At 41.9% G+C, this 25,411-nt stretch overlaps 1 protein-coding gene across 1 annotated transcript in view; it reads right to left on the bottom strand.

Annotated features, from left to right (window-relative positions):
- Nucleotides 1-817: 817 nt before the first annotated feature.
- LOC118785578 (cytoplasmic FMR1-interacting protein 1 homolog) overlaps nucleotides 818-25,411 on the bottom strand; it is a 50,101-nt gene continuing 25,507 nt past the window's right edge. Inside the window, exons 21-31 of the mRNA XM_036540355.1 lie at nucleotides 24,262-24,381; nucleotides 23,708-23,907; nucleotides 22,187-22,274; nucleotides 11,316-11,459; nucleotides 10,746-10,836; nucleotides 7,950-8,080; nucleotides 3,835-3,907; nucleotides 3,623-3,717; nucleotides 2,457-2,695; nucleotides 1,910-2,057; nucleotides 818-1,380 (exon numbers count right to left, since the gene is read on the bottom strand). Of these exons, the coding sequence (XP_036396248.1) occupies nucleotides 1,216-1,380; nucleotides 1,910-2,057; nucleotides 2,457-2,695; nucleotides 3,623-3,717; nucleotides 3,835-3,907; nucleotides 7,950-8,080; nucleotides 10,746-10,836; nucleotides 11,316-11,459; nucleotides 22,187-22,274; nucleotides 23,708-23,907; nucleotides 24,262-24,381 (1,494 nt within the window). The 3' untranslated portion in view covers nucleotides 818-1,215. The remainder of the gene's footprint in view (nucleotides 1,381-1,909; nucleotides 2,058-2,456; nucleotides 2,696-3,622; nucleotides 3,718-3,834; nucleotides 3,908-7,949; nucleotides 8,081-10,745; nucleotides 10,837-11,315; nucleotides 11,460-22,186; nucleotides 22,275-23,707; nucleotides 23,908-24,261; nucleotides 24,382-25,411) is intronic.

Raw genomic sequence — 25,411 nt, 5'->3', positions numbered from 1 at the left:
TTCCAATTGGAACTGGGGGGAAACTGCATGTTAATCTGTATTCCTATTTTCACCAAATTTATAAAAATGGATGGAAAAGATTTCAGAAGTCAGTTGACGAGAGATTTCCAAGAGCTTTTCTACTGGCTCCCACCTGTAACCCTCATTGTCTAATATTTACTGTAAAGTGGACTCCAAGATTTCCCCACAGAATGGCACAAGGAATACTGTTATTACTTCAATTTAAGCTGTATTTGTTTTGTTTTAAAACTTTCATATTGTGGAGGGACATGGTGGAGGGGTAAGAACAACTTGTATTCAGTGGCATCATGTACTCAAGTGGTTTCATTTTTTAGATGGGTCTCTGACAAAAGCCTGTACTAAAGTGAGCATGATGTTTCTTGAAAGTGATTTTGAAATGAAAATCTGTGTTTCATGTCAAATATGCACAGTCAGTAGTGCTTACCCGGCTGACTTATGTGTGGTATTCACCACATATTTTGTATTTTAGCACAAATGGATTTAAATGCTGCAGACTTCATTTTCTGGTAGCACATTTCAAGAAGCAACATATACCTGTTCAAATTGTTTTCATTCAAAATATCAAGGATACATTATAATGAAAGGTTTCATTTATTTATTGACTTTAAATGAGATTACAATAATTCATATAGAAAAGTCACAAGCAATAATTGGTTAAATTGAATAAAAATGTGTTTACTTCACCTTGATTTCAGGTGACTGATTCAAGATTACTTTATAAAAAGTTTAGCATGCAAGTGTTTTACACCACGAAGAAAATATTTTCTACTAGAATCCCACATTTTCTGATAATCTCTCAGTACATGACCACCGCAGAACCCTTTAACATTTTATAAAAACACACAAATTACTTTTGAGTCCCCTTACAAACTCTTCCATATCTAATAAAATTAGTATAGTAGTATTATAATAAAAAAGTTATATATTTTTAGTAAGGCACAAGTGTGTACAAATTCATCCTGGAAAGACCAGGAAAGCTAACTGGATAAGTTCCTTCATTTCCAGCGTATGTGGAGTGTCAGTGTGCAAATATCACATGCAGAACATGGCTTCAGATCAGCCATTAATGAACGGGTAGGCTTTAAATCCAAATCAAGAGATTCTCCATTAACAGACGCATCAGTGCCATGCCACGTCTGAAATAAATGGCCAAACATGATGAATGATAAATGATTGTGGTGTATGGTGCTAATTTTAGTTGCTGGCCAGGGATTGGTGGATAGGTGGCTGGAAGCAGCGTACGTGCTCTACGGGCATGTTCTCCCCATCCCCAGACTTCAGGTACTTGTTCAGAATGGCGAAGATCTCATCGTTCAGCACCTGGAACTTGCGAATGCGGTCCACCATCTTTTTCAGAGGCTAAGGATTTCCAAAGGGAAGGGAGGAGACAAGACATCAAGCTACACTGACAACAGCATGCTCCTTTACCACAGAGATGATCCCAACAGATTGTGGCAAATATGGCAGGTTGTAATGCAACAGAAATCAGACCAACCAGGGAAACTTGAGGGAGAGAGCTGCATGGGGACAGAGGACAGTGTGGAAAATGCTAGTTACTATAACAGAAAGGAATTTTTTTGTTAACTCCACAACAATGACCTGTTAGTGCGGAATCCTTATAGGTTGTGTGCATTGTAAATGACTCTGCATTAGGCATGTTTGGTATGATGCAGATGATGCAGCCACTGTAGAGTTTCAGCTGTCAGTGAACAGATGTCTTGTTCTGATGCTGCATTTCAAGGTGCAAAATGGTGTGAGTTAGGACTGGGGTGGAGAAAACTAATCCTGGATCAGCAACTGAAAGCAGAAAATACCAATACACTCTCACACATTTGAGAAAAATTCTACTAATCAATAAGCTATGGAGGACCCCAGATCTCTCACTCACCACGCTCTTGATGATCTCATCCTTGCCATCATGCTTCTGCACCTTCAGTAGGTGGTAGCTGAAGTCCAGGTTGTCAAAGCGTCTCTGCTGGCCCAGGAGAGTAATGATCATGCAGCCTGCCCAATGCAGTCCATCTCCAAAACACTGCCTGGAAATGACCACAGAGAGCACCATCTGAATAGGCTACTACTTAACCGTACAATACTGATAAAATGCCCCCTTTACACATACCCTCTACATCGTAGAGCAATGTAATTAGAGTGGAACTACAGTGGTGGAACTACTTCATTTCTGGAGGGCCACAATCTTGCAAGCTTTCCAGCTCTTATAAAAAGTACTGCAGGTAGTTCCATGAGAGCATAAAAGCCAGAGAAAGTGTTTGGGTGGGTGTAATGTAATAATAATGTAAGTACTATAGGTTTTCAGAGGAGGGTGCCATTTCAAACCAGTGAGGTTCAAAGCAAGTGTGAAAGCATGCAAACGCTGGGGTGCGTGGGTTCCTGTGCTGAGGAAGAGACAGGGCTCGGTGCCCGGCTGCATCACTCACTCCACGGTGAACTCGTGCGCCCCCACGGGGATGCAGTACACAAACTGCATGGCGCTCCAGAGCCGGTGGAACTCCACGCACTCGTCCACGTGCATCACGCCGTTGCTAGGCAGTGGTCCGCGCCAGATGGGGTCTTCCAGGAAACCCCGCACCCGCGTCAGGATGACCTCAAACATTGACAGGCCACAGCACAGGCGCTCCTTGGTTAGCAGGTCCCCCTCTCTGGCGATGGCTATTTGCTGCACAGGTTAGGACAGAGGGCCTTAAGAATACGAACAGATACAGGTACCACACTACAAGGCACGCATTTATAATCTAATGAAACCAGTACAGAAAAACTGATATAGTACAATTACCCAAATGTGAAAGCTAGCAATCAAAACATACCATTATCATCCCTCTTTTTGGGGATTATGAGGTAAGGTTTGAGGAAACAGGACTGATAAGTCATTCCATGGCAACTCAACAAGCCATGACACCCATCATCTCAGTTCTGAAATGGCTCCCTGCCAACCTGCTACCTCTAGTACTTGTTTATTTTACATGTAGTACTGTGATGTATTTTGGATTCTGTGTTCTAGTGACTGATATATGATAGTATACTTGGCTTCTGTTGCCTAGTCAGATTGCACCAGTTAACATGAGGTAGGGCTTGACCAGTGTTATGCTCACAGTCACTGGTCTGCGAGTGTTGTTAACCTGGTCTGACACAGTTGCTCATTTAACTTGAATGAATACACTTATGTTCTATTGTGCATGAAGTCGCATCTGCTAAATGACTGTAATGTAATATAATATTTCTACAAAATAATGCTACAGGAATGCTCATCTTACCTATTTCTAACTATATAAACCATTTCATCTGAGATGACGGGTGTCAAAATTGCCTTTTTTGTGTAATTTGACATTATTTGAACCCCAAGAGGGGTTTCACTGTTCAGTGGAACAGTAATGATTACAAACTGCACCATGACAGTCAAGCTGTATAAACTGATAGTAGGTAAAAAGTAAGATATCTAGATCACACTGGATTTAGTGTGTGACAATAAAAGACAATAAATAATAAAACCTGAAGAATGGTTCCGTGACAACCTGAAATTCTGCAGCAGAATAACATGACAATGTGAAGCATCTAAAGGCTGCAGCTCCAGCAGAGTCCAGCCCACCTGTGGGGTCCCCAGGCGCTCCATCAGTGGGACCAGGTGCAGAGCTGTGTACTTTGTCTCCAATCGCTTCATCTTAGCATCCAGACGCTCGCCCTCTGCATAGAGAGAGAGAGAGAGAGACAGAGAGAAACAGAGAGAGAGAGAACTCATCCAGTGACACATGAACACACATGGACACTACGTACCCGTCACCTGGATCGAGAGACGCTCACCTTTGACATGAACCCTAGGCAGAATGTTCTGGAAGGGTGCTGCATGCAGCAGGTCGCACACCTCTTCCTGAGACTGTGGGGAAGGAGGGAGAGGGAGACAGAAAGGCAGAGCTCAGCCAAACCTCATTCATACCTGGGTCTCTTTACGAATGGTTTGGTTTTGGAGCAACCCTTCAACCAAGAGAAATTGAGTTCAACTCTGCTCCATCTCATAATTTGTTTTTTGCCTGGGAAAATTACTGTTGTACTTGGTGATGTAGTACTTCCTCCTAGTCATATTAATCTTGTGCAACACTCAGAAAAAGCCAAAGACATATTTTAGGAGAGAAACACATTTTCTTCCTGTTTTAAGAGCATACCTTATATGGTACAGAGGTTTCTGGAATATGACACAGAGGTTTGCGTTTTGTGATTCAGAGGTTTAGATCATGTGCTACAGTGATTGGTGTTGCGTGATGCACAACAGTTTTTGACTGCATAGTATAGAGGTTCGTGTTTGTGGGTGATAATGATGGAGGACTGCAAAGATGGAGGGGTGCCAGTCGTCTATTACATCTGTGTTGAGGTGATGTATGCATGTAAGATGCCTGACCTGAGGCAGCCCAAAGCAGCAAGTTATCTTGGTGCAGTGCGTCACCCCAGAATAAATCAGCACAATAAAAGACACATGATTCTGCCCTTGGAAAAACATTTGCAGGGAAAAAACAAGATTGCTCCTACTACAGTGTCATCAATACTCTTGTTGACAACTCACTGAAGATGGTATCCTTGCTAGAGAGAGCTGTTGGCTTTACACAAGGTAGATAATGTCACTTCCCTGATGGGACTGCAGTTAAATTCATAATGCAAGAGGTCAACTGTGCCATAATCTGCCTGCAGCAATCCTCAGACGAACCCCAAAGGAGTAGTCGCTCTACTTCAGACAACACTGTCAACACCTCCCCAATACTGGGAATAATCTATCACTAAGTCCACTCTGGGTTTTCCCCCAATCCAATGTAAAATGTGTTGTAACAAATAAAACATGGTTGATTTATTTATTCATTGAGTGAAAGACTCTATATGAGGCTCTTAGAAGGCTCTTAAGAGTTACCAGAATAGCCGCTGGGAGCTGTTGGAGCTCAAACACCAGGCCAGTTCCCCTTAGTTGGTCTAGCTTTCCAGGGAAAAATCATTTAAGACAGAGATGTCAAATTCAATTACCGCAGGGCCATGTGTATGCTACTTTCTGCTCCTGCCTCTCCTCTGTATGACTCTATTTGCTCAATCATTTACACAGTCTGTCACAAAAGTTTCTGCAAATGACACATCTCAACACATTACAAAACAATACTTATTGCTGTGTATTTTGAGATATGCATAAATAGACAGGATTAATTCAATTCAAATTCAGTCAACTGGAACAAACACCAGGCTACACATGGCTCTATGGAATGGAACTCAATGACACCCCTGATTTAAGGCATTTTGAAAAGACTGATACAGGAAATTCCCCCCTGGAATGGAATCTCAGCTGTGCATCGGAAGACAGTGCCACTCAACTAATTGGCTGAAAGCTTTCCATAATCACCACCATTACCCCCCCTCCCACACCAACTCCTAAACACCACGTCCTCTACCATCCATCCCCATCAGAACACTGTCAGTTCTCGCCGTTCACTCACAGCCCTCTCAGACCTGACCTTTCAATCCCACCATCCCTCCTCAAAGGACGTGAGAGCAACCCATCCCCTTGACTTGTTCTCAAAAAACAGCCAAAGAGCCTAATACCTTTAAGAGTTTCAGGAGAATGACAAGCATAGCTCCTTTAAGAGCAACAGGAAGACACCTGGTAAATTGTAATTGCAATTTGCTGCTTTTTATCTATTTATCTATTATTTGATTTATTTCCTGTTACATCTACAAGCAAGAGACATTTGAGTAACAAAACAAGGAAACCTCGCACAGTATGTGGAGGGATTTCAGAATGGGCTGAGAAAAAAGGCACATAAACACATCTGTCCGTATCCTCTTTAACTAAAATAACCCCCGAAATCATAAATAATTAAAACGTAAACGTAAACATTATAAATATAAAATGAATAATGGATAACAACTTAGACACTATATGTATGTGCGTGTGTGCATGTGTGTGTGTGTATGTGTGTGTGTGTGTGTGTGTGTGTGTGTGAGATAAACAAATTGCCACCTGCAATGGGAATTTCAGTCCTGAAAGCTAGTTTATTCATGAGGATTACAGATCTCAGTGTATCCTGTCAGCCCATGTCTGTCCAGGTCTGAGTCTGAAGGCATGAAACTGTGTTTTGGTACAGGTCTTCCAAGGTATGAGTACACAAGGTCAAACCAAACAGCAACATTTCAGATGTATAGCTAAAGGCTGTGATGACATTCACAAAACTGCAAGCTGTCAACAGCAAGGCTGCACCAATGGCCTTTGATCTTCTGAAAATGATTCAGCTAATGAAGTAGCTCATCGCCATGTTCTGTCTGACTGACACATCATAGCTTAAACATCCCATTAAAATCAAAACAACTGACACCTCCTGGGGGGCTCAGGCAGTAAAAGTGCTTGTTCTATGCCCAAGCTGAGACTTACATGCTCGGGTTTAAAACTGGCTGTGTAATTTGCAGACAATGACTGGGAGCCCATGTAAATCAAACAAGTTCACTTCATTCCACCAGGGACAGAGAGAGTAGGCCAGCCAGGGTCCCTTCATCATTCTGTTCTCGGCACCCTGAGACTTGCTTGGGTACCTTGGAGTTACTCAGTTATTATAATGAGGACGCGCTTTTCCTCCAACAGATTTGTAGTGTGGACAAAAACTCTGAGTAGGTGTGAGTGTGCAGTGGAGTCTGAATGCTTTTAATATACAAACGTGTGTGTGTGTGTGTGTGTGTGTGTGTGTGTGTATACAAGTTCAGGATTTGCATTTGTTCACACACATGACCACTCAGTGACATACTTTGCACTGTGCAAAGAAGTCCTAACCTGTGTGTCTGAGCTACAACAGCAGCTTTGTGACCAGGATAACTGGGCTAAATGGTGTGCAGCAAATGGGCTTTTTTGTATCCAATTTGTTTTATTTTTCTGATGAGCTTCAAGTACAATGGCCAGTGGACAGAGAAAAAGGACAAAAAAAAAATCAGTTATCGTCATGTTCATCACCGTCATCATTGGACAGCTGTTGACAGCTTGCAGTTGTCAATACTTAGATTTCTTATTTGGTACACTCGTATTTTGGATGGTGACAGAATTGCACAGGAAACTGCTATTCTTCTCAAGTCTTGCCCCATCATGTTTTCATTGATTAGTCAACATCCTTGTCCTCTAATGACTGTGAATCTCAGAAGCACTAACAGGAATAGCTGTAAAGCTTGTTTAAGAACAAGATAAAGCTTTGTGTGATCCCCCAGTCCCCTGCAACTCTAGCTGGCAATTCTGACCAGCCCACTGACAGCAGTGCACACACACACATACCCTTCTGATCTGTTGTCGATGTACATTGATCCCAAGGATGACCTTTTCTAAAACCATCATGACGGAAATCCATCACAGAAAAGTGTGTATGTGCAAAATATAGATCCACATACAGATGTGCCATTGTGTTATATTTTCAGAGGTGTCAGCATGACTACCAGGACGAGTCGGTTCCATTGAATACTGCGGAACACAAAAAGATGAAAACTGGCAGAATGTCCTCTGATCTGGCTATAAAACTGTCACAACTGCAGCCACGTTGCCATGGCAACACAGACTTGGCCAGTAGGAGAGCAGCCTGATCGCATATATATGGGTGTCCTTGTGGGTGAGCAGGTGATTTATATTGGAAAATCTGAAGAGCATGAGAATGTATTCTGTCACATCTGTTCAACTTAAATAGATACTTCACATTGTTTTATTGGACCAATTTAATATGTACTGAAAAATAAAAACACAGGGAGGAAGTTTAAATCAGCTTTTGCAAAATGGTCTTTAACAGGACCAGGGATGGTGTAGGGATACTATTATGCATGACCATTTCTGAAAACATAATGACAGCGGTGTATAAGGGGTGTGGCTGGTAAGGGGGCAGTAGTATGGTACGTGAAGGGGGGAGACAGGGTGGGCTACATACCAGACTCTGCTCACTCAGTAGGCAGAAGAGCAGGGCATTGCCCACCTCACGCAGGTTCTGGAAACACACCGTCTTCAGCTCAGCGTACTCCACGATGTCCTTCAGCTGGTGGTGGAAGAACTCCAGGATACCTGAACAGGAGGAGGGAGCTATGAGAAAGAAGCCAAGCCTTCTGCTTATTAATGGCTGAAAGCCTATCCCAACCCTACCGCATTCTCCAGAGGCTGTGAGTCTCAGCTGAGAGGCAGAAACAGAATGAAGAAAAGGAAAGAGAAGTAAGGAAAGAAAGAAAGAAAAGAAAATTTCTAATTGCTAGGAGACTTGATGTGAAACGAATGGTGAATAGGCTTTTGTTAGAGAAGAGTCTTCCTAATGATAATCCTGAGTTGCTCCCTAGAAGCAGTTCCTGTACAAACCGAAAATGAAGCACAAAAGGATTTAATTACAAGCAGCACAGACTGCTGTTCCTGCCTGTAAGAGTGACCAATGTGTGTCCGGGTGTCACACACCCCCACAATGCACTTCAACCCTCAAATATTTTCAAAACCTATGAAAACTCCTCCCTTCTCCCATTTTCATCGTGCTTGACAAGTGCTGTCTGGCAAAATTACTGCCTGGCCATTGAAGGGGCTACCCTCTGCCGGTGAAGACCTGCATAACACGCAGACAACCACAGGGAAGGTATCTGTCTCTAATGAGGACCACATTGTTGAGAGGGTTGATAATTGAGAGAAACAACTTCACCAGGCAAAACATAGCCTGCATAACAAGTGTGAAAGAAAGCAAGCACGATCAAGCGCTATATACCCTAAAACAGCTCTGGAGATCAAGGGTACCCAAACACACTTCTCATTCCCCACGAGTACATCCATATACACAGCCAAAATTGACGAGGACAAGTATGTACATCAGAGGCTTTTTTGAAAACCCAAGGGAACTCAAGGAGCAACTGTATATTTTTCTCTGCAATCCAATATAAAAAACATCAATTTTTTATTATGGCTATTAATGGACAAGGGCTCCAAACACTAATCAGTGCAAACATACAACCGACATCATCGGATATAATGGGAAAGCATTTTCAGCTGTGGATCACCAACTCTTGTTCAAAATGTTCAACTATAGATGCCACTTGATCTTCTTGCCCTATGTGACTTATACAAGTTTTAGCTTGGCATATACTGAACATGTGTTGCTCCTCAAAGCCCACAGTTTACAAGCACCCATGGATTCAGTTATTCATTCAGCTTCCATTACTGATGAAAGTAGCCAGCCACAAATGAACGTTTGTTAACCTGTTGCCATGTCTTATAATAAACAACAACCTGACAGCGATGGCTTCATTATTCAAATAAAATCCAGTTTTGACTCTGGCAGGTAAAGTGCCGTAATGGATGCATTGACTGACATTACAATTGCTACCTTTCTGTGTATTCACATACAGGCAAAATTAATACTTTATTCACATCAACTAAGTGGTCTGTTTATGACTCAGAAAAGTACAGTCAATAGGTTTCAGGATTATAGGCTACAGATGAATACAAGAAGGGCGATCAAGGATCAAGTAACAGTGAAGGTTCTTTTGTCTTTCTTGGAAACTACAAAACTCAAACCCTATGAAGAAATGGCAAATGCACACTCATTTCGACAATGCTTGACTATAATTATATTCCATCACAGGGAACCTCATAATCACTGCCATTTCTGCAATGACATTGTTTTTAGCTGAGCCAGGCTGATTCATTAGTAATAATGTCTGACCTCCAAACCATGTCCCGATATGACCGAGTTAGGGTTCAAGTCTGCATCATGTCACCATGTCCGAACTGCATGGAAAATGATACTGTACTGGAGCTAAGAGTGCCTAAGCAAAACCACCCTCATGTGAGAAGGATTCCATCATTATCAGCACTGTAGTGGCATGCTGACAGTTTCTGTGGCACACAACTTGGAGGGGTATAATCTCTTCACAGTTTGTGTATTTAATTTTGTATGCCTCAATGTATCAAGAGAGAAATAATTCTTTATACTAGCATATTATTAATTGTGTTAATTATATTAACTTTGACATTAAGCAGTAATTTTTTATATATCATACTTTACCATATATTTCAGCCTGAAGGCTACTACCTGTATCATGTTTGCATTCATATACATAATCTTGGCAGTGAATTCGCCTATGCGAGTTCAGCTCTTGTAGATCCCTGTGTATGCAATTCCTGCTGTCAAAAGGAATTTGTTCCAAGAAACCACTAAAGACAGAAAGACAGAAAAAGGGGAAAGCATAAAAAGGCTAACATTTCCCTGGATGAATAGCCTTGTGAGTGAATATATGGCACACTGACATGCATGAGTGGCTATAATCACTGTTCCAGAATAATTTCAAGTACCTTCAATGAAATTTTCAGTTACAGAAAATGAGACATCTGACAACTAAAAGATGCATCTCAAAGTCTGAAGAGCAAATGCACTCATTTCTATGTCTGTGCTGTGCACAGGATCAGTCTGCAGAAAAGGGTCAGGATTGTGAAATGGGAGAAACATCAGTGTACACACGAATAAAGCCATGTGTATAATTAGTCAGCTGGGCAGTCAGTCAGTATGACGAGCTTAATGTAGTGATCTCATTGCACTGGTGTGAGTGGCCTATTGATGTGGCTACCGCTGTCATTCTGCAGTGGAGACTAGCAAATCCACACTGGTGGAACGTGCAGCGCGTAATGCCAAAAGCTTCCGGGTTGGATGCCATCCTGCTCAATGGCAGGACACCTCCCCCCATACACCCTCCTTCCTCACCTGGGGAGCCATACTCATGACGCGGCAGGCGGCAGATTTTGGGCATCACCTCCATCAGGGTCTTGACGTACTGCATAATAGTGCCCTGCAGCTGTGTGGAAGACGAGAGCAGGTCTCAGTTACAGCTCTCACTGAGTGCTACAGTCCAGTGAGGGGAGGGGTTGCGAACAGCACTCAGATCACTATGTCAGGAGCAAACCCCTTTTTGTGCAGGAGTCCATCAGTTCAGCATTCACAGGGATTGTCAAGAACACATTCCCAATGAATGGCAAGGGTCTCGTGTGCCTCTGTGAGGGATGGTAGAGATAAGTCAGGTGAGCTGCAGTAGCAGGGATGGCTGAGGGCGCAGTGCTGTTCTTATCCTGTAATCACGGCTTACATTCAAGTGTAACACAGAGGTAGCCATTATAAGAGCAGCTCTTCAGTGTGACTCTGCCTCAGTGAACACACCGAGTCTTCCGCCGACATTTCACCCTACCATTAGGCTTTGATGTTCAAGTGTGTCATTTCAAATACTAGCAACACAAAGAAAAGTTGCTGGAAAAGCACACCCCGCCCACCCCTTCTCACCAGGCTCTTGACAACCTTCAGCAGTTCCTCCATCACCACGGCAATGCCCTGGTATCCCAGGAGCCGACACATTGCCTTGATGTGGGGCGGGCCCAGGAAATTGCGGTAGAAGCCATATATGCTGCTGTACGCAAGGTTCAGGGCCTGCAATCAAAAGGAGACAAACATACAGAGCTCACGTACTTTGTTTCGTGACAAAATAAAACCCAGGGCAAGCATATATTTGGATCACCTTTGCAAAGAATTAATGCACATTTGGTAGATCCATCAACTCAGTTTTCTTGGGGTATCATTTAATAATACTTCAATCTGAGTAAACTCAGATATTCCACACATTGTTGAGAGTTCTGTGTCCTTCACATAGTGTTCTGCCCTCCTATTTATAAGTTTTCTGGCTCAGTCTGAACATTCTTGAAGATACATGGTCAAAAACAGAATGTATGTAGCTAGCATACAAATGCAGACAGCACTAGAACCTGCTGCTACCAAGGAGGACAGAAGGAACATGGGAGCCAAATATCTGGTCCAAATAATACATCATTTGTGGTCAATGCTTTCAAGGTCAAACCAATAGAAAAAATGTGAAGCAATAAGCACAGCGTTAAACTAGTGATAATTTTTAAGATGAAAAGCGTGTCCACAGTATCAGGTTGTTCATGTATGCCAGCATGACCAAAATGCAAATGAAAAAGCACGCCTGAAATGTTTAACAAAGGGATAATTTCTGTTATGCTGTGCAGCACTTCTATGTACTGTAGAGTTCACATGGGGCTTATGCTGTGTTCACACAATTTCGCACAATATGGTGTAATCAAACCTCAGGGAAAATAACAGAATAACGCAATGTACCTACAGCACACTGGCTCAATGACAACGTGTTTAGAACAAACAGTTCTTCTTCAGGTAATAAGAGAAACTGTGAGATAAATACTTAAAGTGCTGGTGGTATTCAAAGACCAAGGACATAACAGCACACTTTGTGTGTGTGCACGTGTGTGTCCCTGTGCCAGGTTAGCACATGAACACTATCCTGTCTAATGCTAAACTATAAATTACTAACATATCTTTAAAACTTATGGTAACAAACAGTGGTAATAGTCCTCCAAAATTTCTGTTTGCATGTCATTTTCTTAGCAGCCAGGGAAACTTACACAGGTTACAGTTTAAACATCACCCTTTTTTAGAGATGAACATTTACAGAAGCAACTTTGTACCTTGCTCAAGGGTAAAACTGCAGCAATCCACTCAAGACTTAAACCTGTTACCCTCTGACTGCTTTCAGTCAAGCCTCACAGCGACTGCTGTCACGGCGGTTCGTCCAGCATCCTAGGGTCCAGTTTTGTATATAATACTGCAGAGACAAATAGGCTGAATTTATGTGACATGCTGAGTGCTGATTACAAATCAGCAGTGAAGTGGGAGCAGTTATGGTTCAGCTGGAAACAGTTGTAATCACAGGCTGACTGGACATCATTTACCCATGAGGACTGCTGTGCAAAAGTCACAGCCCCTTCAAATACTGCACACCTTTCACAGTTCTACCCCTGTCCTACGCAACACTGCTCCCAAACTAAAGTTAACCTATAAAAATGATTTAATGACTCCTGCGGTTTCTGCACCTTCCTTCATAGAATCATATACAGCAAACATGTTTTTCTGTGTGTACAGGGGTGGGGCCATAAGGTCCAAGTAGAGTAGAAACGGGCAAGTAAAGAGACACACATAAGGCAAAGCTACGTAATCTCGCAGCAGAGGAAAACCCTGCAAAAATCACTTGATGTTGAAGTAGGATGGTTAGCAAGGCCCTCTGTCTGAAACCATTATCTGCCGTGAAATGACAGCACTGAATGGAGAATGATTTCCTGCTTTGGAAAAATGGGAAAATGCTACAGTGACCTAGTATATATACCTAATAATTACATATACACTGCAAGGTAGATTGATTATGTTGACTATTGTGAGTTTTGAGTGGGCAAAATATGTAGCCATGGAAATAAAGAAAAATTCATGAATAAGAGAAACTTTTTTTCACATGCAAATTCTTATCACATTCAAATTCAGATTAGTATACAGCTACACATACACAATCATTATTTATTTTAAACTTACAGCCAGAAAAGCAAGAACAAAAATCCCATCACACTCTCAATATTAGTGCATTTTGAACAGATTTGTTGCTACACAAAACAATCACAAAACCTCTTTTTTTCCTCATGTAATTTATTTGTAAATACTAATAATCATTAAAATAAGAAAACTGGTCCAGAGCAATACACAAAGACCTGCCCAATTTCCCCACTAACTGCGGTTTGGTAAAGAGAAGTGCCCTCTGTGTTGGTATCCAGTTTAGTGAGTAATAACAAGAGGTAATATTCAGAGTTCAGTACTGAGGAGAGCCGCTGACCCTGAGACTGTGTTAGAGCCAAAACCCTTTTCATTAACCCCTTTTCAAAAATGATTATTTTTTGCATTTTTCCTCCACTTTTCACTAATTTTTAAAAATCTTCTATTGTACATGAAGCTCATCTGATTGCAAAACGTCTGTACTTGCGCAGAAATGCTGCGGTGTAACAAATACACACACACCTACCGAGACAATTTTTCCACACAGGTCCCACAGGGCACCAGGAAGACACTGAACACAAGATATAAACCTATATTCCTGTCATTCTGAACAAACATCTCAACTTACTGAGCCACACAGGAGACCCAAATATTACGATTTTTAAAACTGAGGAATTCTGCTGTGTGTCGCAACATCAGGACTCAACAATGTTAGGGCCGTACAGCAACTTCCACTGGTTGCTAATACAGACCCATAAGTTTACAAAGCATGTATGTACCATAGCAATCCACAATTCCAGAACACACAAAGCTGCTAGCTACAAAGTTACCCAGCAATTTCTTTTTACTTCTATTCCCCATCTACTTACCATAACTTGGTTGTTGGTAGTGGCAGCTGCCTATGTGGTGTAGTAGTAAGGAGCCTGGCTTGTAACCCAAAGGTTGTGGGCTTGATTCCCAGAGGGGCTACTACTGTTGTACCCCTGGGCAAGGCAATCAATACAAATCACTTTTCCACCTGTACAAGTGAACTACATGTAACAACTGTAAGCTACACAAGTCACTCTAAATAAGGCCATCTGCTAAACAAACATAATGTAATGTCTTGCCAGCATGCAGGGGGCAACAGTACTCAGGACAGCAGATACTGTTTAAGTTATAGACCTGACCCTAAATAACCTCTGACAATAGTATGTATAAGGGAGAGGAATGAATAATACCCTTTTCAGTAGACAGCCCTTTGTTCCCATATGTTATATTAAGAGCATCACAAAGTGCTTTGGAGAGAAGGAGTGGAGGAGCGAAGGAGAGAGAAGGGAGACAAGGAATGGAGGAGGAGAGAGGGGCCAAGAAAAGAGAGAGAAAGCCTAAGAATGGAGGAGAGTAAAAGGAGCGGGGGGCGTTGGAAATCTGTTTCTTTCCTTCAGTCGGAGCTGTGCTCTCGCTTCCTAACTCTCCCTCCCCTTCTGCAGCCTCTCATACGGGCGGCTGCCGGAGTCAGGAAGCGTGCCGTCTCCAGCTGTGAGGCAGACACGCGAGGCGGATCAGACCTGCCGTTGCTCAGAGACAGGAGGGGATTCAGGAGCGGCACCAGCATGACAGCAAACACAATCTGAGATTTAGCTCCAGGCGAGTGACACTGAAGGGCACGGGCGACCGCCACTGCGTGGGACAGACACCTACAGTCAAGCCTCACATACAGTAAGTGTCCGATCTCTATACCTACAGGCGTACTGAGAGCTGACAGGGAGCTTACATTCAATAAGCTGAACTAATCAGGGAAGGGCGGCAAATGTCTTGATTGAATTAAGTATTGTACAGGAAAGGAAAAGCCTACAACAATGTAATTCTAAAAGAAAGGGGCTCCTCCATTTGAATTTCCAGGAGATATAGGGGAACAGCTTCATTCCTATTGAAATGGAGGTATTATTCTTTGCAGATTTGTGTGGAAAGGAATTTAGCTCATCCTGCACACCTGTATTACTATAATTACAACCATATCTCTGCTGTTGGTGCAACACTAGTTCTGTGTCACATTTCAACATAATTAATACTGTGCAGACTCTACACATATACTATACTCTACCAACTTCCAGATTTTGGCTTATGTTGCACTGACTTTTAACTGGAACAAAGAATTTATTTTATTTAACCTTTATTTTCCCAAGAACATCTCATTGAGATAAAGACATATCTTTTGCAAGGGAGACCTGGCTCAGTAATATCAAGGTTCAGTTTCTGAAGGCATTGTTTTCATTTGGAAAAATGCAATTGTTGTAATTGGCTTGAATTAACAAAAACAGACACACAAAATGAAGTAGAAAAAATGTGCAATGGAACTGATCCCTTTAAAAATGCTTCATGCAAACTGAAATCTGATTCAGTAGACAGATATACACTCATAGCTAAAGTACTTTATCACAGAAAGTAATTATACCTAAAAAAAAAAAAAAACTACCGGTGAACTGTGTTTAAGAAACAATGCAGACAGGAATGTATTAGGTGTGAAGCACCCTGTAGTTTTTCTAAGAATCCTGTTGTTTTTCTTCACCCATTCTGTGAATTAAATTCCAATTGTGCGGGTGCATATAGCACAATGGGCCAAATCTGCAGATATCCATCTGTTGGAACCTGGTTTGGGGGCACACAACTTAACAATTCATATAAAAATCAGCTAATGATTGGACGTGTTTTACTGTGTTAGATTTTCAGTTATTTTGAATAATACCTACAGCAACAAAAATGACACCATCTCATGAACAGTTGGACTCGTCAGCAATAAGATCATTATACTAACTCATTTCTATAGATGTGATGCAGTGTGAAAAAACCAAAGGTCCATCACACTGTGTGCATTTAAGAATAAAATAGATATTGCAGAGCTGGTTGGGATAGACATAAGCAATTCAATACTTCAGAGTGTCACATCAAAACAATTTAGCCCAGTTGACGCTTTTGTGGCAGATGTGAAAGCACATCCAAAAATCAAACTGTTTTGATTTAGTGTAAGCCATAACTAAAATTCAGGAAATATGAAAGATCTCATTAGTTAGTCAGGCAAAGATGAAATGTTACTAGAATTTAAGGCATACTTCTAGACTTTACATCATACAGTAAATTGATGTGTCTCTTTTAAAGGAAACCTCAGGCCAACAGTCATTTACAGGTATGTCTCATAGAAGGCTGAGATACATTTTAGGTGTACTAGAAGGAGAACTGGTAGATGACCCCCAAAGTGAAGTCTTCATCTGAGTGACAATAGCACACACCATCAATTGCTGACATCTTAAGGCTTGGTACATTCAATCAGCTATGTTTCCTTGAACTGATTTCTTTCATAGCAGCACAATAGATGCCATTAAAAGACGATGTATGTTGCTGTGCTGAAAATAGCTAAAAACATAAAGGTGGACACATTGGAACTGGAGTGCTGCTAAGCAAAGGAAAAAGGGAAAATAACTCTTATTCATTTCACTGCAGGCACAGTGGAAAGAATGCTATTATGCCAGTACATAAAAGATATAGTATGGCTGACAAATGCTTTCACAGTTCATCAGTTATGACCAGCATCAAGCATTGGGCTTGCAACACAGTTCTCATAGTCTAACAGTGCTGCCCAGCATGTGTTTCAGATGCAATAAGCTTGTCCAGATTCCTTACAGTGGACACTTTTTGGTAAACACTGATAGAACAGGAGAGAAATACATCTAAGCTTACTGATGCTTGATGAAAATGCATTTTTGACAATGAAAACTCTTTCAATACAGATTTTTTAGCACTAATGGATTTTTTTTTTAATTTACATTTATTCGTTTGGCATACATCGTTATCCAACGCAACACACAAAAAGCTTTCTGCCATATTTACCACCAAAACACCAAACGCAAATACATCACTTCAATAAGATGAATTAAAGCTTGAGTTCAAATGTTAATTGACTTGATCCTAGAATGTCTAGTGAAGTGACTTCCAGTCTAAAAACGACAAAGACACAATAGTCCTTTGTCCACTGAAAGCCAAACATTGAAATTAAACTACACAGTCCTGTTGCTTCAACACTTGCTAATTCCAGGCTAGTTCTAGGTGGACGTACATCAGATTATATACAGGAACCTACAAAACAAGATATACATCACCACCATTTTTTAAATGACGTGAGAAAACGATACCATTCTTAGCCTGCATACTAGGAGGGTTTTCAAAAGCTAAGACAATCCATGCAGGATACTCAAGCCCTGCCATCAGTTTTACATGGTTCTGAAATGAAGAAACAGCTGTATGGTATTGCTCTGAACAGAGATATATAAAAATTCAAACGAAAAGATGGTAATAGATTGCTACATGAAAAAAGTTGGCAAAAAATAAGGAAGCTGAAACAGCAGTACAAGAAGATTGTCACTACTGGGCAGCCAAAACTGAAAACACTGTAAACTCACAGGGCTCAAGTTGAGCATATGAAGTTTCTAAGCCCAAATACCAGGGCTTAAGTTCAAAAGTGGTTGCAGCTTGGACTCCACAGGACACAAACTCCCTGTACCTGAATTAGAGAGTGCACACTATTATGAATCCCATTAAAACACTTCATCCTGCATCTCAGACAAGGCAACCTACTGATTGGCCCTATTCCATAAGACCCATATAAGCACCTACAAACAGCCCTATGGCCAACAAAAAAACATAGCAAACATACTAAGGCTCTCATCACACAGACTTTAAAAGGTTTGGAGTTTACCCTTTAAAACCCTGGCCAACATATGTCTCTGCTCACCCACACAAAGTTCTCCTACATCTCCAGAGGTACAAAGCCAAAGGGGTTGCCACTGGTCAGTCAGGCATCCACAGACTACCTGTATAAAGCCACATATGAACTGTCTTCCTTTGACTCACGTCTGCTGTAGTGAACTTACATGCTGATAAATTCGACATTTGAAAATGTGACAGTGACAGGTGGAGCTAAGGCATAATATATGACATGGATTTGAGCCTGAGCTGAAGTGCCAGCCCTTGGCTTCGTATATAGCCTTCGTTCTTTGAAAAGTTTGAGAATACTTCCAATTTAGAGAATTTCAGAATGAGACCCAGACCACAGCTCAACCTCCAAATATGTGCTTTAAGTTGTTATTCACAGGTTTAAAACATAAGAGCATTTCCTTCAACAGTATGAATCTGACAAAGAATCCTTTTTTTTGCCAAACAAACACTGAGAAAATAGGGATATCAGGAGAAAACCATGTTGACAGCAAATGTTATGCTAACAGTGATACATGAAAAAATCTGAAGGAGAGATGATGTTTAATTGATGATGTTTTCAAGTATGGGGCCATGCACCACATACCTTGATAAAGTGATGTATCTATGAACAGAATGCTCAAATACTAGAATACTAAATGAGACAGGTGATGCATTTTAGATGTAAAGAATGGTTAGAATACCAGCCTAAACGTTTTTCTTTCTGCATTTCAGCACCACCTCCCATGGGCCTTAGAACGGTTCTGATCTCAACAATCTTCTCAATGAGAAAACTTCTACACCTTTAACCTAACTACAGGGGAATTGAACAGACCAATCACAAAAAAAGACAACAAAATGGCAATCACTGTGCAGAACATCACATCCACCTCAGCCACTGTGTCCTGGCCCTTATCCCGCAGCTGCCTAGACAGCTTCTACCGTGTAATGTACCACCCACACTGGAACAGCCTGCTGGTAGGCTACACCCGCAAGAACCTGCTGAGGCAGGACAGGGTGCCAGCCAGCCAGACCACAACCAGCCTGGGTAACCTCAGCCCCCAAACCACCTACATCCTGTGCGTGACATGCCAATCTGCCACCCCTTCACAGGACCAGTGCCAGATCTTTGACACCCTCGGGGAGGAGAGCGAGGAACTGGGCGGCGACGGACAGAGGGAACTTCCCATGGGCATCTGGCTGGCCAGCAACATCCTGCTGCTGGTCATTGCCAGTGTCCTCCTGTGTAGCTGCCTCCACTCCTGGTGCCAATGGAGCCGCAACCCACCCAACGGGGGCTGCACTGACCCCTCCCTGTCTGAGATCCACTGCCACAGTGATAAGGACAAGGGGGAAGAGGGAGGGGGTGTGGGGCACCTCTATTCCCCCATGTGCAGCCTAGGAGACTCTCCCCTGGCAAAAATAATAGAGAACCCTTTCAGTTCGGTCCAAGACATATCCCTCAGTAACCGGGACCCGGAGTATGTCCCACTGGATGGACAGCCCAACAAGGAAGGAGGCACCAAAGACCCTTAAAAATACCATCCCACTTGTGGCAGACATATTCAGCTTATAACTGTTCAGAAGTGAGGTACTGCAAAGATGAGTGCACCCCTTCACAATCTCTTTCCTGAAAATGAGCAATGCCATCGATGGGCAGACTTCTCTATTTGGAGTGATATCTGGACAGGGGTTCCTTTTCATGTAATGATTTCCATCAATTTTCCATCAATTTTCAAATGTGCTAGAATTTCATCTGCTTCAGTGGACAGCTTGGAAGAACATTTACTGACAAGTTGCATACAAATGGTTTTGAAATTAAATATACTGCAGAATTAAATGTTTTGCCTGAAGAAGGAGCACTTCACCTTAACTTAAAAATCATGTTTGTTCCTTTCCTTTTATATAGCTCAACAAAACTAAGGCAAATCTGAAATCCTTGGTTTCTTAACCAACTTCAAGCTTATGTAACCCTCAAACACAGACCAGAATGCACAACTTCATCTCTCTTTTAACCGGAATTGAAACCCTACTCCCTGAGGACCTTCACATTTACAAAACAGCGGTAGTTTATTTGATAAATTCTCAAAAGCTTCTACCAGTTCGAAAATTCACTTCTGACATTTCTGTTAATGCCAGTGCTTTGTTGTGTTATACTACTTTGGTAGTTCTTTCACTCTGAGAACATTGTGCCTTTTTGTGTACAAGTTGGTATGTTTTGTGTGTACCCTGTAATCATTTTACCTGTCAACCTCACTGTAATTACAGGAAGATGTAACATAAATACATTTTATTATTTGAAATTGTGCGGCTGGTAAAAGGTCACAGTATGGTGAACAAAAAAGGAATGATTCAGTGGAAGGGCTGGCTCAGATTCATTATTTCTTCTGTGTGCAGGTATGATAACATATGTGTCACTGAACCTATAATGACCTTAATACAGACTATATTTTACCCAACATTACAATTCCAACTCACAGTTAAACCAAATATTACACCAGGCCAAACACCACATAATTTTGTTGTCCATTGACACTGAAAATCCAGGCTACACTTTGCCATAGATTTACATGACAATATCCTGTTAAATAAGCCATAGCCAATTGCATCCAATGTCATACCAGCAGAAGCATTTTCAAACGCCTACTAGGAAGCCTCGAGTTTCAGTTAATTTCAAGCTGAGTTGAGACAGACCTGTTAAGAACAGCACATGTACGGTAAACAACTCAGCCCTTTGTGCCCTCAAGGAATACAAGAGTAATGAAGTCTATAGAAAGAGCACTCTGGGTAGGAGAGAGGGTGTGAAATGCCAGACAGAGAGAGCACAAGAGTAGCTGCCCCTTTCTCTCTGCTATATGGGAGCCACTATCAAAAACAAATCAGAGATTTTTCCCCAATGGTCGTAATGTGCAGCCCGCTAGAAATAAACCACCGCTCACAGCGATGTGATTAGCCCAAAGACCTTCTCCTCGTACCAGTGCGCTCTTCTGGAATATTTCCAATCAAAGCCTGTTTCTCATTCTCCTCCTGAAGTGAATGTGAATGACCAGTAATGGAATGGATTAAAATCTCAATTTCTAACAGCTAAGCACCCTCTCTGGTAGTCACACCATAGCCAAGAGAGAGAGAGAGAGAGAGAAAGCAGAAGCAGCTTACACCTTCCATTCAAATGAGACACCTCATGCATTTCATTACCCTTGTCAGATTTAATGACCTGCAGGACCCCTGTGGGCCATTCTGAGAGTCATCAGAAATCTGATCAGCTTCTTTGCCTGACCAGCTACCATTTAGGGAAAGGGAGGAATTCTTTGTTGTTCAGTTTAATGGCTATAGCCACAACAGCCTAAAGATCGTTGGGTACCTTGATAGACTTTACCCTAGTGACCGAGGATAGGTACTCTGCCAATGTAGGAGAATAGCCAGAAATGGGTCAAACAAATTTGGATCTCACTCATCTACATTGTAATATGGCTACTTTACTGCCTTGCTCAGGTTAAACTTCTTGATTTTTTCATTAGGCAAAATTAAAAATAAAGATGTCTGTCTCTCTTAATCAGGGAAAAAAAAGACAGGGAGGAACCACATGTGTGGAGGCAATACACTATGTACACTATATACATTATGTTGTGATGATATGCCTTGTGATTGTGCTGCAAACCAATTTCCCCAAAGGGACAAAATAATGTATCTATCTATCTATCTATCTGTACTATACAGAAGCATATCTCTTCATTCCGACAGCTTGGTTAAAGCCAATTATCACTTAACTGCTAGGATCAATGCTAGCTCCAAGTGGTCGCACTGCAAAGTATGAGGAAAATATAAGTTGTTCTATCAGGACACAAACAGTGTTAGAAACATTTAGTTTCTTTTTCCTGTAGTAAATTCTGTGACTCACAGTTAACATCACTCTCTATCCAGACAGATCTCTGTGGGGTAGTCAGGTCACACTGGGATTAAATTTTTTGAAGAGAAAACAGAATCACTGATCAAGGTCTGATCAAGGTCTGAGTCAACCTCTCAGACTGAGTAGTGTTAGACTGAGTGACAGACCATGAGGAAAGCGTCATTTCACTGACCTTTGACCCATACAGGTACTGCGGCTGTGCATTGGGCGGCTTGTCCCTCTGGAACTCCTGAGAGAAGGGAAGTACAGTGCGAACAAACCTGGAAGATGAGCGGGAGAGAGAAAGAAAAGAGAAATATCAGAACAGCACATCCTGTTGGATGAATTCATGCACAGCCAATATATTCTCATCTGTCTACTCTTGGTCTAGAGAGTCACTAGAAGCTCCTTCTCAAGCATTACAAGCGACCTCTTCAGTGCGAACATCGCATTCATTCAAGTGAGGCACCACACACAACACATTCACCAGGGAAAGAGATGCAGTTCTCAGAACACCTACTTGAAATCCACTTTGCTGTAATGAGCTGGGGGACACAAGAACAGACAGCACATCAGGAGTGCTTTACAAGGTGAATTAGGCAACGCCACATTTGGTCAGGTATTACTCTGAGTTTCAATGCCTTTGGCACTGCTGGGAAAGAGCACTCAAACACAAACACACACACACGTGCGCGCACGCGCGCGCACACAAACACACACACACACACACACACACACACACACACACACACACAAAGAGAGAACCTTCACTGCTTTCAAATAAACAGCACTCAATACACCTTCATTACAGGTGACAAAACATGAACGTGAACACCACATAAATGTAACACACCAATGTGTTTTTTTAGTCAACTGAAATGGGGTCCTCTTCATTTAAAAGTCTCTGTATTAAACTGCTTCCTCCGGGATAGTGGTATATGCCATAAGAGTTAAAAAAAACACATTGTATAACCCATATTAAACTTGCAATTTAAAAGAGGGCAGCAGACAAAAGATGAGCCCAGCATGCTGCCCGCAGCTCGAACTCAGATGCTGGCCTGGTGCAATTTAAGGAGAACATTTCCCTGTTGAATTCAGCACAATGACTTGAAAATGGGTCAGACAGTGCCAGCCACTCAGAAACATAGGGCAACTGTATCCATCATGGACTTTCTGAAAAGTCACAGTAGCTTTCTAAATGAGCACATTATGTAAAACACAAATCTCATTTTGTGAAAGTAAAAATAATGAGCGCAGGAGAATGAAACTTGAAACCAGGCAAGAAGCCTTTGCATATGATGTATGACAAGATCTCAGGACAAAAAAAAACAGATCAGGACAGATCTAGGACCTCAGGTTACCTTTAAACTGGCAACTAGTTTAGACCATGAACTCCAGGAGTGAGTCTCACTGGTAAAAAACTGTGTCATGGTGCTACTGAGAGTCTAGCCTATACCTTATTGTGCATTTACAGAGCGAACACAATTTTTCCAGGACTTCAGAAAAGTGTTACATAAACCTTTGTTTAGACTTCCTGTCAAAACTACAACTTAAAACAAATAAATATACAAAATGGAAATCAGTAGACCCCCCCCACCAAAACACCAGTCTTTCATGCAAAGAATGGTATTCAGGGTGGAATGGAATGGATCCAGGTCTGGACAAACCCACCAGTCCTCCAGAGTACAGGTGTGCAGGTGGGAGTCAATCGTACCTGTTGGTGGAGCCGTTGTAGCAGTAGTTGGGCAGAAAGTCGTAGTTGAGCTCCCAGAAGACGTGGAGGGTGATCCTGCCGTAGGGGGCGGACACGTTGTGGTTGGCCTCGCGGAACATGGCGTCCAGGCTGTCAAGGGTCAGGAACTTGCTGAGGAGCTTGTGGGTCATGCGGTTGATCTCTAGAAGCCCTTCCAGCTCCTGAGTGGGTTAGAGGCAACATGTCGACTGAGTCAGTGACAGTCACTCAGACCAACTTTACAACGCATTATTGCAAAATTTGCATTTTCTACAGTTCAACTAAGCAATGTATGTCAATTAATGTCACCAAACAAAGCTCAGCATTTGCAAGTGAATTCAAGGCAATTCTTGTCATACATACTTCTAGTTGACTCTTGGTTAAAATACAATATAACAACATTGGTGAACTTGTAGATTTAACTGAATCAGATTCCTGCAGACATCTAAAGTGAAGCACAGACAGACTGGCAACAGAGAGACAGACACACAAACCCAGACAAACAGACAAACACGCAGACCAATGGAAGCACGCACCATGATGGAGGTCAGGTCCTCGCTCTCAAAGCGGTTTATGGCCAGCTCCAGTGACCTGTACATGGCAGCTGACACTCGCTGGGTGATCAGACGATTTAGGTCTATTGATCGGCCCAAGAGCTGACAGGCAGACAGATAATAGAGATGTTATTCTTACTCTAGCAACCTTTGAGAACTGAACATCTAATCACATTTAAGGATAAATTTATCAAAGGTTTGCAGGGAACATGTGGCTGCAAAAAGCACTGCAGCATGGAAAAAAAAAGAAAATCTATAGTTACCCACAAGGTCAAGGCGGCCGCCCACCATGAGGAAAGCAGGCATTTCAGTTGATTGTGGGTTAGATATTATTTCTGAGGCATATATATGCAATCCTGAATAGTTTTATATTTTTTCAGAATTCTGGGAGTGTATATGTAAATTAAGACTGTGGATACAATACACCTGAATGACCTGAGAGCAGTCATTGAGTCATTGTTGCAAAGCATGGCATTACAGGATGCATTTTAAGAGGCCCAGAAATATGGGTTTAACACTGTGATAAGAATCAGAGAATCAGAGATGGGTCGCAGTCAGTTAGCTGCTATTATTACACAATAGTAAAATGGGAGACAGGAACATGCAGAGCATATTCAAAACTACTTCTCAAGCAATTTTTGGTCTATTTTGGTATCATGAGAATTACAATTCAGAATGATTTAAGTCATGTTCATAAAGTCAGTGAAAAAAGTAACTAGAAAAGGGCAACCCCTCTACCTTAATTCACAGAACTGCAGATTACCATGAACCTTCCCCTGGCAAGTTTAAGCAGAAGACCTTCACATAAGTTTCACATGCAAATTATAATTTAGTTAATGAAAACACAGTCGGGACATGTATCTGTGGAAGACTTAGCTACAGGTTTTACCACTGGCACATTTATTCACAAGCTGCCTGAGGATCATTTGAATTCTGGAAGTGTTCCAACAACTTTTTTTATGATGATGGTGAGCAGAGTCCACCATTTTGTTCTAATGCAATGGAAAACAATAAAAGGTGAGGAGAGGTTTTCCCATTTCTAAACTGGAGTGTCAATGCTCTCGGCCCCCATCATCTGTTCCTCACACAGAGAGACTGATGAATCTACCCTGCCAGTGCCTGCTCCAGATGC

Source organism: Megalops cyprinoides, chromosome 11, assembly GCF_013368585.1.
Source record: "Megalops cyprinoides isolate fMegCyp1 chromosome 11, fMegCyp1.pri, whole genome shotgun sequence".
NCBI lineage: Eukaryota > Metazoa > Chordata > Actinopteri > Elopiformes > Megalopidae > Megalops > Megalops cyprinoides.
This window is presented reverse-complemented; position numbering and strand designations above follow the sequence as displayed.